At 38.7% G+C, this 12,556-nt stretch overlaps 1 protein-coding gene across 2 annotated transcripts in view; it reads right to left on the minus strand.

Annotated features, from left to right (window-relative positions):
• Positions 1–3,875: 3,875 nt before the first annotated feature.
• LOC100142493 (leucine-rich repeat-containing protein 15) overlaps positions 3,876–12,556 on the minus strand; it is a 32,109-nt gene continuing 23,428 nt past the window's right edge. For both annotated transcript variants that reach the window (XM_008196023.3, XM_064356816.1), the window contains 3 exons: positions 5,615–6,215; positions 4,777–5,545; positions 3,876–4,729 (listed from right to left, as the gene is read on the minus strand). In XM_008196023.3, the coding sequence (XP_008194245.1) occupies positions 4,350–4,729; positions 4,777–5,545; positions 5,615–6,214 (1,749 nt within the window). In that variant the 5' untranslated portion in view covers position 6,215 and the 3' untranslated portion in view covers positions 3,876–4,349. The remainder of the gene's footprint in view (positions 4,730–4,776; positions 5,546–5,614; positions 6,216–12,556) is intronic.

Genomic DNA, 12,556 nt, shown 5'->3' on the forward strand with positions numbered 1-12,556 from the left:
TAATAATAAAATACATTTCAGATAATGTTCGCCGCTTGTATAGACACTTCTCAAGAACTTTTTTGTTTTTATGCAAAAAATTGTCTAAAGAGACAGACTAAGCGTTTTCAGTTAGTTTTACAAATGTTTACTCGTTTTTAAGCAAAAAGTTTCCGAAGTATGCCGTTTTCATTCAAACTGTGACATAATTTGTATTTTTTTAAGAGGAATGGTACTGTTTAAGATTTTGAAAGCTCAATAAAAATTGTCTTTTTCGAAATTTCTCCTTATTTTCTGAATTATCCAATAAATATGTTTTTTTTTTGTCTCAAACCCGATGCAAGTGGCAACTTATTGGGGCAAAATTTGAATTCACACATTAGAATTTTCCCGTAATATCCACGCGGATTTCAAAATTGAGTAAAACCAGGCGCTTGATTCAATACTGAAAAAATGCATAATTGAATTCTGATGAGACAGAACTCATCAAAAAACAGTGAGAACTGTTATTTTCAAGTCATAAAAAGCATCGCGTTGACGAATCACATTTTATTATGAATTCTCTTTCACACACATAGAAATGTAATCATCCTTATATTAATTTAAAACTCGGTAGATAAAATATTTTGAACAACATTAACATTTTTACAGTGCTGTTGCGCTCCCAGTGCTGAAACCAATTTGTTTAATGCAGTTTGGACGTGACTAAAAATTAAATTAATTAAAATTTGAACGAGTATTATAGAATACAGTGTGATTATGGAGATGCACCTGTTTTGTGTCTCTTTTAAGATTACAAGCACTTCACTAGCGAGCAACACAGCCCGCTTTCAGTTTTAATCGCGAGCCCAAATCTAATTACACTGAATACAGTCTGAAAATTGCATTTTTCCAGTTTTTGAACTCCCGAGTTAAGCAAATCAAGTTTCTATAACGCAGTGATCCATCACGTCCACTTCAATAATGCGTGAATTTTTGAAAACGAAACATCGAAAACTCGTTCGATCTTCGAAAGCAACACGATGATGAATGGATAGCGGCGCAAGTTGACGTTTGTTCCGGGCCCGGAGGCTTGTTTGTGCCCCAGCTTAAAACTTAGACAGCCACTAATGAAACGACTACTTATCTAAGATTTAACCTGCTCCCCAGGAATTTTTCATAATGGCAGAGCCGGATTAGCGGAAAATTACAATCAGGCTTCGGCCGAGTCATCGAAACGCAAAAACAAAACGAATCGGAAAAATGCTTCAGCAAAAATAAAACCTTTTATTTCGCAAAGTTTGTTGCTTGTTATCTCGCGGAAAAAGACGCCCGGTCGAACCTTGCAGTAATTCGATTCGCTTTTAATTAGAGCGGCATGAATGAAAGGATTAGACTAACTGAAACTTAATATCGCCCCTGCGCTTCTTCGTCCACCCTCTTGAATAAACGGCGACGTTTCCGCAAACCGCTCGCTAATAATTTCAAATGGCATGAAAAGTGATACGCGATTTTTTCCGTGTCGTATCGTAATAAACCCTATCATTAGGTGGCGCTTTTTCCCATCTCTGAAGGGCACTAGATGACACCCTTCGATCCCAGATTTCCGTCTGGAAACTCGCCCCAGTGTACGCCATTTCGCAAATTTGTTTTCGTTGCGGAAACGTTCGGTTTTCCCTTTTATGAACTGTAAAATAAGTGAGTAGAGCACCAACTACCGCTCTTCAAATTTACATGATGGGATAAAAGTAATTTCGTCAGTCAGGCCGGGAGAGAGATAAAAAACTCATCCAATTACGATTCCGTTTCAATATTCGCAGAATTATTTGCGCCTTGTTGTCTAATTTTTGGCCCCAATTAGGGTGAGTAAACCGATCTAAATTAAAAGCCGCCGCAGAAAAGTTAATAAAGTCGGGTCCCAGGTGTTTGTAATAAGAACGTCCGGAATTTAATTTAATAAACAGTGACATCAAAAGATGAAACAATGGCCGAGATAAGACCAGTGCCTGAATGTCATGGAACAAATCTGAGACGAGTTTGAATTAATTTCGGCTGAAAGCACGGCTTTGACGAGACCGGACTGTCTAATTGGAATGCCCGATCGAGGGCGACAATTAGGGCCAATTAATTTCGGCGCTAATTGGCGTGAAAAATCGGCAAACAAATTAATTGTGCCTCGTCCAAATCTTACACTTTTAATTTGCATGTTGCGGCCCGAAATTGCTAAACAAAGCTACTTTCGAGGCAATTCCACCTCACAATAGCAACGGTAATAGAATTTGAAGCAACGTTTTCCGAATTTACGGCCGCATTGAGCGAAAACATCCGCTAAATCGCATCCTTATCTTTAATCACCCTGAAATATCGGGCGCTATTTTCGAATTAGCATGAAAGAGCGATCTGGAGATTTTCAAAGTTAAAAATAATTCACGAGTCTCCGAAAGCGAGTCATTAACTTTGGGAGTACATTAGCAAAATGTGTTAGGTGATCACTTCTTAAACAAGGAGCCAGACCTGAACGTGACTGCCATTATTCACTCCCGGGGTAAATCTCGCACTTATACCACCTTTAAACGTGCTGTTTACGCCCAAGAAGTAAACACGTTTAAAGCTATTACAAGAAAACTAGCCCCCTGAAGGCCATTTACACGGAATTAATTGATGCGGCAAGTAGTGTCGCTGGATTGGAATACCGCATTGGCTGGTTTTGCGCCATGATTTATGCGATGGAGGAACTCCTTGAGGACATGCCGTTACTGTAACTGCGAAATTCGCAAGATATTCATTAATCGCAGGTGTAACGCCGAAAACGTAGTCACCGTGAATTTTTTACATTTGGTCTGTTCTTGTTGTGGCTTGGAGCAGCAAAGATTGGGTCCTTTTTGTTCGGTAATTACAATGTCCGCAGCCTTTAAACTTGAAGTAGATAATTAGCTCGCAACTTCTGGCCGTCGAAAATTAGATTACTTTATTATGTGGCTGCAAGTCCCGACTAATTAATAGTTGCGATAAAAACCGTGTGGCAAGTCGGGTCAAACTTGGAACAGCCGTTAAGAGAACGGACAATAAATCATTTAAATATGTAAAACCGCCGTTACTTCCGGTCGGCGAATCCGGGAAGCATGTCACAACGAGATGAATAAAGATAAGCGCAATTCGGCAAGAATATTTCACATCAAACAGCTTGAAACATCGAAGCTTTAAGCTCGAAAGCTTCGTTCTTTTAAGATTAGAGCAAAGTTTATACGGGTATCGTTCCAGATTCGTCGACGTTTACGTTAAAGCGCATATAAAGTTAATGCAGGAGTTTTAAAGCGCGCTTCCGATCGATAGCGCCATTATTAACATTTATAACTAATTACGGTTTAATTTGATCGCTCTATTTATTGAACAAAACGCACCTTCTTGACTAATTCACAATTTTCATTAACGGCGCATTCATGCCTTAAAGTCGTTATTTTAAGACTAATAAATATGTAACACGTAAATTTGCGCTCGGGGCCCCTTTTGTGCGCCGGATTTCGCCTACAACACAAATTCCTCCTATATTACCTACAATTAGACAACCCGGCCATTCCGAATTTATTACAATTGATCTTTGTAATTACACGTTTTGTCAAAGCACATCAAAAGCCGGCCGATTAATAAATCAAGGGCGCGATCCGTGACACTGACACATCCTTAGAGCTTAACCGACGAGGGATTGTTTAACAGTTAACAGCTGACTCCTTAGACAAGTCACGAGCTTTCAAAGCAAACCCGGAATTACCATTTTTGGATCACGGGTCCTGGAGTGTAACCGTTGCCTGAATTATGCACTCGGAAGTTTTATAAGATTTCGACCCTTCCATCATTCCGTCTTAATTGCACGTAAAAAAGTCATCAAGCGTGTAATAAGGAGGGCAAGAAAAACAAGCTTTACGAAACATTAATTTTAATTTAATTAACAATCTCACATTTTGTACAGTGCGGTTCATAAATATATACCATCTAAAATTATATAAATTGTAAAAGCTTCTTACTCAAAATATCATTGTTAAGACAAATCACACGTTAACTTAAATTAAGTACTTATTAGCGACGCATCGAGGAAAGTGACAGGAACAAGTCACAGGACTGACGCGACTTTACACAAAATGCAGCCAGGAATGATTATTTTGACGATGTCAAAAAAGCAGTGTTTTACACAAAATAGGCCGTATAAAATTGACAGACTCGTTGTTTCTCAAAAATATTCCATCTCCATTAATTTAGCACGATTCACAGCTCGTTTCAAACGTTTCCGAAAAAAGGAAGACAGCCGTTCATTCACTGGGCACCACTCGTCGAAATGATATTTACAAAAGAGGAAACTCTCGTCACAAACACTACGGAACGGAATTATCAGTCTTTCACGTCCCGTTACTGATTGCATGTTCTTTTTTTATCTCGTCGATGGTCGCCACGGACACTTTTCGCTCACCGTCCAGGGGGAATTTGAAGCTGAGCTCGCGCTCGTCGCCAAAGAGAGGACTGTGATTCTCGAAGATGGAGTCTCCGTCCATGGCCAGCTTGTCCTCGTGGGTGTAGTACTTGGCGGCGTGCCGGCGCGAGTAAAGCAGCACCCCCAGCACACCCACCACTGTGAAGAAGAGGAGCGCCACCGACGTTCCAGCGGCGATCAGCCCCAGCCGGCCGTCGTCGCCGAGGAGGAAGAAGTTGGCGTCGCTGGCCGTCGACGGGACGGTGCACCAGGTCAGCTCGTGGAAGTGCAAGGCTCCGAGCTTCATGCCTGGGACAAAAAAAATTATTTGAGCGTAGGGAGCGCAGAAAGCGTACCTTTGAGGGAGTAGGGCTGGGCGCACTGGAGGTTCCGGACGGCGGAGCTCCGGTTGGCCCTTTCCAGCAACGGCACGATGTGGCACAGGTCGCAGGCCCAAGGGTTGCCGTCCAGCTCGAGGCGCTTCAAGTGGTCAAGTCTGGCCAACAGGTCGTTATCCAAACCGACGAATTTGTTTCCGGTTATGTCGAGTTCGGCGAGACTTTCCGGGAGCGCTTCCGGTGCTAACGAGGAAATGTAATTGTTTCCGAGACTTAGTACTTGAACGGTGTCTGGAACGAGTTTCCCCAGCTCGAAGAGGCCGCAATCGGCTAAATGTAGTTCTTTTATTCGGAGGTCATTTAGCAAGCTTTTCAAGGTGGGAACACTTAAATGATTTCCATTGAGTGAAAGAACCTCCAAAGTGGCAGCAACAGGTTCTAACAGGCCGTTTTCGGGATTCTCGAACTTATTGTGACTCAAGTCCAATTCGGTGAGATTATGTAAATTGGCGAAAGCGTTGCGAGATATTTTCGTGATGCGGTTGCGTGCGAGAGTCAGTCTTTTCAACTCGTGTTGATTGGGAAATACTGAGCTTTTTATGGCAGTGATTCGGTTCCCGTCCAATTTCAAATGCCGCAGATTAGTCAACGGCGAAAACTCCTCGGGTGTGATTGAAGTCAGCAAGTTATCACCCAGATCTAAGTGCGTCAGATGCGGCAACAACTCGTACACTTGCTTATCGATTTGCGCCAAACCGCAAGAACGGCATTCCAGAGATTTCAACTCCTGGAACATCCCCAACAAATATTATTTCAACAAATTCATTACTTAACAAACTGACAATAATTTAATTACCCTCACGTCCTCGAAGACAACCGGATTCAGCTCCTGCAGGTGATTCCCGCTCAGCTTCAGCACCTTCAACTTGCCAATCTCTAGAAAAATCCTCGGCGTCAACTCCGCAATCCTGTTCCTCTGAATGGACAAGACCTTCAGCTCCTCCAAGAAGCGGAACGTGCCGCTCGGCAGCGAGCTGATCCTGTTATCGTCCAAGTACAGCTCCTTCAGCCTCATCAATCCCCTGAAGTTGTGATCGAGCGGCTGCGTGATGTTGTTCTGGGACAGGTCCAGCACGTCCAGCTTCTTCAATTTGAGAAAAAAGTGCATTCCCAATTGGGGAATGTTGGAGCGCGTGATGTGAATCTCCTCCAAGTTCTTGTAGTTGGAGAAGATGGGGCTCATGGTGAGCTGATTCATGTTGTCTTCCGGCGCCGTTATTTTCAGCACTTCCGTGTCGGCGCTCATGTTGAAGAGGTCGAGAGGGCCGACGATACCGCCGTCCTTGCACAGGACGGCATTGCGCCCCCTGGGGTCCAGGTAGCAGCTACACTGCGACGGGCACAGCGCCGACAAGGGCCCCCAGAGGCACGCGAGGATCAACAGTCCCAAAACCATGCTGCAACAAACAAAGAAAAAAATAAAAATAAAAAAAATGTAGCAAAACGTCGACACTAAATTATACAGCGCGTTTCATCTAAGAATTTCAAGCTTTATATCTGTGTTATTTTTCAACGGATTGTTACGAAATGTACAATGCACATATTTTAAAAGCAAATAAAAAATATATTTTTAAAACACGTTTCTTTTATTTCAAATTAGATGGCCACTCAAAAGATTAACCGAATCGCTCGGCTGATTCAAAGAAAAAATTAGATTTTGTTGTTAAAAACTTGATTCAAATTTTGAAAGTATTAAAGCAGTCACCTTTTCCAACAATTGATGAAGCCTTCATGATCGGCAATAATTTGAAGACACATACGTGAATTAAATAAAGTGAGGACAAAACACGTCACTTTCATTTCAGTTTCCAGTTTTTTTATTAAAATTGTTGCCAAAGGAATAATTTGTTCTAATATATAAAATTTCCGCTTTAAGCTCCACAACTAAGTAATTTAAAAATTAAATAAAAAATTGTTTTTTCATTAAAAAAATTCAAAACTCGAAAACTAAAAGTCGTAGAGCACAACGGTTGGTTCCAGCAAATTCTTCGGTTCATTTTACGTATTATGACGCTATTTTTACAACACTAGTTTACTTGAGAACTTATTTAAAAGCTTATTTTTACATTAAGAAAAATGTTGGATGCGCCAAATTATTTATTTAAAAAATCATAACTCAAAAACTAAAAGTCGAAGAGCAAAACGGTTTGCTCCAGTGAATTCAGCGGCTCATTTTCTGTATTAAACCAACTTTTAACTAAATGTAAACTTTTAAAGTTTTTTTATGAAAATTAAGATAGAAAATATCTATAGTGGAAAATTTTATTCAACAAAAAAATTCATAACTCAAAAACTAAAAGTCGTAGAGCAATGCGGTTTGTTTCATTGAATTTAGCAGCTCATTTTCCGTATTATACCAACTTTTTACAAAATCTAACATTCTAAAATTTTTTGCTAAAAATTAAGGTAAACATTTTCTAAAATGGAAAATTTTATTCAACAAAAAAAATCACAACTCGAAAACTAAAAGTCATAGAGCAAAACGGTTGGTTCCAGCAAATTCTTCGATTCATTTTGCGTATTATGTCGCCATTTTTACAACACTAGTTTACTTGAAAACTTATTTAAAAGCTTATTTTTACATAAAGAAAAATGGTGGATGCGCCAAATTATTTATTTAAAAAATCATAACTCAAAAACTAAAAGTCGTAGAGCAATGCAGTTTGTTCCATTGAATTCAGTGGCTCATTTTCTGTATTATACGAACTTTTCACGAGATTTAAAATTTTGATTTTTTTGCTAAAATTTCCTGAGTAATAAATACACTTACACTCAAGAAAATGAAAAAATTATTTTTTTTTAAAACTCGTTCTATCATACTTTTTCGTACTTATAAATGCCTTTACAAACCCCTAAAGTTGTTAAAAGTCCAAAAAAAGTCCCTATGTTCGATTTTTTGATGTTTGATTTTTTAAATTTTTGTCGCGATTTTGGTCGATTTCAAGTATCCGGAACATTTATCGAGCAATAACTCCGGAACTATTAGAGATAACCCCATAAAGTGTATTATCTTTGGAAAGCTCTTTTAATTATCTATCTTTTTCAAAAAAAACCTTTGTTCTCCGACTGATAGTTTTCGAGAAAATTGCAAATAAAAGCAAAAATAAGTAAAATTTTAAAAAATTCATAACTAAAAAACTATTGGGAATTCGGCAAATTTCTCGATGTCAATCAATTCCCCAGATCATTTTGCAGATTGAGGATTAAAACAGTTCCACTTTTTCAAATAGTTTTTCCGTAATTGAAAAAAATAAAAAAAACCTACGTCTTTCATAAAAAAAATCATAAAAATCCTTTGAAAAATATCTCCTAAGGTGTGACACCCTGTGTACCAAATAGGCTTGTCTGGCATCCCACTAATTAATCGCACCTTGAAGAAATAAAAATTTGACTTTTAATCATTTGAATTGCGATAAGTCCAAGATTCCATTAGCCCGTCTGAATTCATCTTGATTAAGTCTTTGAAGATTAGTGCTTTCAGCGCGCTTTCATTTCAGTTTCGGTGCAGTTCCGTTAACTTCTCCGAAAATTGAAAAGTAAACTCTGTCATTACGCCGTTTTGGCTCATCCCCAGCGCTCCATTTGGCCGAAACTCGCAGCAACTATCCGACATGACAATAGCTGTTATCGCGAAATTCTTGAGATAACCGTCGTTTAATCCTGTAATTTATTGCACGCCTGCAAACAGTGCCGAATCCATTTCCATAAATTATCGTCAGGTGCTTGATTCGTTCCGGGAGGTTTGAAAAAATGTTATTAAGCCGTCACGGGAGTAACAAGACGCCCTTGTAATACGCCATTGTGTTCGTGCGTCGCCTGCAACGAGACTATTTACACCGGGAGACTTCCTTACAAACCGGTCGACTGCACCCTGAATATCTGGCAGGATATCGTAAATTTAACCTATTGTTAAAAATAACGCCGCGAGGGAAATATGAAGATGGCGTATTTGGGAAATTCGAGAGTGCCGAGTCGGCGGAATGGAAATGCACACTCTCGAAGCACGACAAAAAGACAACGTTTAAAAAATTTACGGAATTTCCAACCCGGAAAATCAATTGCCACAACAGCCTTGGAACTTTCTTCCTCCCCAAACTCGCTCTATTATTATTGCAAAATTACTCAACTCGACTCCCGGTGTTTACCCAGTAAACAAGCGATATTTTTACAACGGCAAACTTCCCCATAAAACACCAAATCCGTCACGAGCGCTCTATTAAAGGCACTTTAAACAGCCCCGCCTTAATTGACAATTTTTCCATCATTGTCCGATTTATCGTAACGTCAGGAGCACGTTATTTACAAGCCATAGAACACAGGACTGTTGTCGGAAGCTCAGGTTATTATATAAGTCATTTGCAGGTTTCCGGAAATCGATTCCCGGACTTGCATACAAGCGTCATTTTTCACAAGTCATCGATCGAGGATGGTATTTAATTCAGTGTTTGACACGAATATTAAGTCGGAAGCTTCAAATATTTTATTCCGGCTTTGTTCTCTTTACGTGCCAGGCCCATGCGTCAAATTTTGTTGTTTAGAGGCATGTTTAGAATATTGAATTAAGGGCAAAGGTAAAAAATCTCGAGTCACCAGCGGCGTAATTATCTAATAAAGCAGCGATCAGAAGCGGTTCTACCATTAGCAGGAATACACAGGAAAGAGGCGCGATAATATGATTACAAGTTGCCACAATGTTGCGGTCTTTACATCGTCTTGGAATAAAGCAATCCACACTTGAAGTTTCCTCTCGCGAAGATATTATTAATTATGCACTCGTTAATTTTCGATTAACTTCACTGAAACACTTAACCGGAGCGGAGCTTTGAAGTCGCGACTCCGGGGATCACATAATTGTGTATAACATGACTCAAAATTCGGACTCTTTCCATAATGGAGCTCGAGCGAAATTGCCGCGTGATGAAAACAAGATACCGCATATTTTATGGCGTTTACAACCAGTGGCGCACCCGAGAAAAGTGTTAACACCAGTTCAGCAAATCCCTCATTTAACAGGAAAAATGCAACCTCATCCCGAAATTTCAAAATGATTTTAGTAGTGTTTAAGTTTCTTCGGTTTATATTAATGTATTTTGCAGCAAAAAAGTTTTTGAGAAAAGATAATCATTTAAACTGAAGTGTTTTTTCTAGTTTATATTACCTTTTGGTCTTTATAACTTTTGCTGTCCCGTCCGTTATCGCAAACATAAAATTTCGTTCTTATTTCTTACGTTGTTAAACAAAACCAAAATTTTTTTATTTCCGTTGTCTAATTTTAATATTGGTAAAGTTTTTAATAATTAAAACCTGTCTGAATAAATTTTTAAACTATTTTCACACACAAGATTTTTTTGTCCCGTCCGCTATGTGTAAACAAAATTGTTGTAAGAATTAGAGCCTTTTAAATTAACAGTTTTAAAACGATTGCTCAGCGATAAAAATGTGAGGTCTTTTTTCTGTCCCGTCCGTCATCAATTTGTATTTCATTTTCCTGAGTGTATTTTTACTTTCTGAAAGTTTAGAAAATAGAAATCGGTAAATAAATTGTTGAATAATACATATTACTTTTTATCTATACAACTTTTGCTGTCCCGTCCGTTAAAATCTTGTTCTTAATTCTTACGTTGCTAAAAAAACAAGAATTTTTAATTTACAGTGTCTAATTTTAATATTGGTAAAGTTTTTAATAATTAAAACCTGCCTGAATAAATTTTTAGAGCTATTATCACACACAAGATTTTTTTGTCCCGTCCGCTATGTGTAAACAAAATTGTTGTAAGAATTAGAGCCTTTTACATTAACAGTTTTAAAACGATTGCTCAGCGATAAAAATGTGAGGTCTTTTTTCTGTCCCGTCCGTCATCAATTTGTATTTCATTTTCCTGAGTGTATTTCTACTTTCTGAAAGTTTAGAAAATAGAAATCGGTAAATAAATTGTTGAATAATACATATTACTTTTTATCTATACAACTTTTGCTGTCCCGTCCGTTATCGCAAACATAAAATCTTGTTCTTAGTTTTTACGTTGCTAAACAAAACCAAGAATTTTTAATTTCCACTGTCAAAGTTTAATATTGGTAAAGTTCTAATAGAGCTACTTCCGCGCACAAAATTTTTTTGTCCCATCCGTTATGTGTAAACAAAATTGTTGTAAGAATTAGAGCCTTTTCAATAAACAGAATTTTACGATTGCTCAACGATGAAAATGTGAGTTCTTTTTTGTGTCCCGTCCGTCATCAATTTGTATTTTAAATTCCTTCTCATATTTAAAAATGTAGGTTGCAAATAGTTCGACTGGTACTAAGTTCCCATAAAAAAATTCACTTCTACTTAACACTACTGTTAAAAACTGTCAAGAAAATGTGCAAAGTGTCCCGTCCGTTAAAATGGAATGGCTCACGAATTAACGATTTTATTTACTTCCATTGTACGTGCTTTCAGAAATTGTGAATAGAAATATAATTCACCTTCAGGTTTACAATCCAATTCCAACCTGACAATGGACGTGATATTGGAAAATTGTAAAGGTTTAAAGAATTCAATACTCATTTAGTTACATTTCTTAGGTTTTTGGCGCATTTGTGGCTACGCCACTGCGCTAATTACCATTCATGGTCCGATTATAAATTCACACCTATGGCCAAAGACGCGCGAATCGCTGTCTGTGTAAATCCCCTAAAAATCCGGGATAATGTCGGCATCGCTTATTCAAAGCGCGCCGATCCCGTTATGGCGATAGACATTTATTAACGTCTGTACTGTTTGTTCTGTGCGTTTCATTCATACAGCCCGAGCCATGGCGTTGAATAAATTACAGATGCATGACATAACATCTACCTACGCTCATGAATATTACTCTACAAGTATGCACTGCGGCCTAGATGACCGCCTCCACGTCCCGGAATCCACAAAATTGATCCTCTGGCTTGCTGCAAGTTTCGGAAGAAACTCTTGCCGTTAATTTAGACGTTTAATAATGTCGGATTAACGTAAGGACGCGCCGAAGCTTTGCCTAATACCCACACTATTGAATTAAACGGGCCGGGATATGGCAGAAGAGAATTTTACACCAATAAAAATTCAATAGGTCACGGAGAAAAACTTTGCCAACGTTACATTTGTGCGATTCTGGCCGGAAAGTTTCCTAATAATAAGAAGATTTGCTAGTCGGGGAAAAGATAACGAAATTCGACGGATAATCGCAGGAATACAAAGAAACTCGGGTTCGTAAATCAAGATGAAGGTTCGATTGCGCCGAGCGAATAGAAAATACTGATACCAGGAAGGGAATATACAACTTTCGGACAGCTCGCAAATTTAAAAACCCGCAGGTTAGAGGTGGGACAAGACGCAAAATAAATCATAACTAAAAAATGTTGATGGAATTTTCGGCCCATGATGATCAATAACTAGCGAAACCTCACTGAAAAATTATCTGTATGTGCATCCAGAATTTGTTTCATTCGCCGCGTCTGGCATGTTTCATATTATAATCCAACAAAAGTGATTTACGACAAGTCTGGCACAGCGTCGCACATTTCCACTGCTCAAAACACGTGTACTTTTAATTGACACTCCGTTATTTATCGAAGAAATCTCGATAAAATCTCAACTTTCCGGTGCCCTTTTCCATAATTTATCGCTCGAAAATTGGGCGTCGCAGCTTCATTAAATCGCAGAGCAGCGTTAAATTTTTCCCGGCATCGTTAATTACCCGACCAATCACTCGGATCCACAAGA

The sequence above is a fragment of the Tribolium castaneum genome, chromosome 5 (genome assembly GCF_031307605.1).
Source record: "Tribolium castaneum strain GA2 chromosome 5, icTriCast1.1, whole genome shotgun sequence".
Lineage (NCBI taxonomy): Eukaryota > Metazoa > Arthropoda > Insecta > Coleoptera > Tenebrionidae > Tribolium > Tribolium castaneum.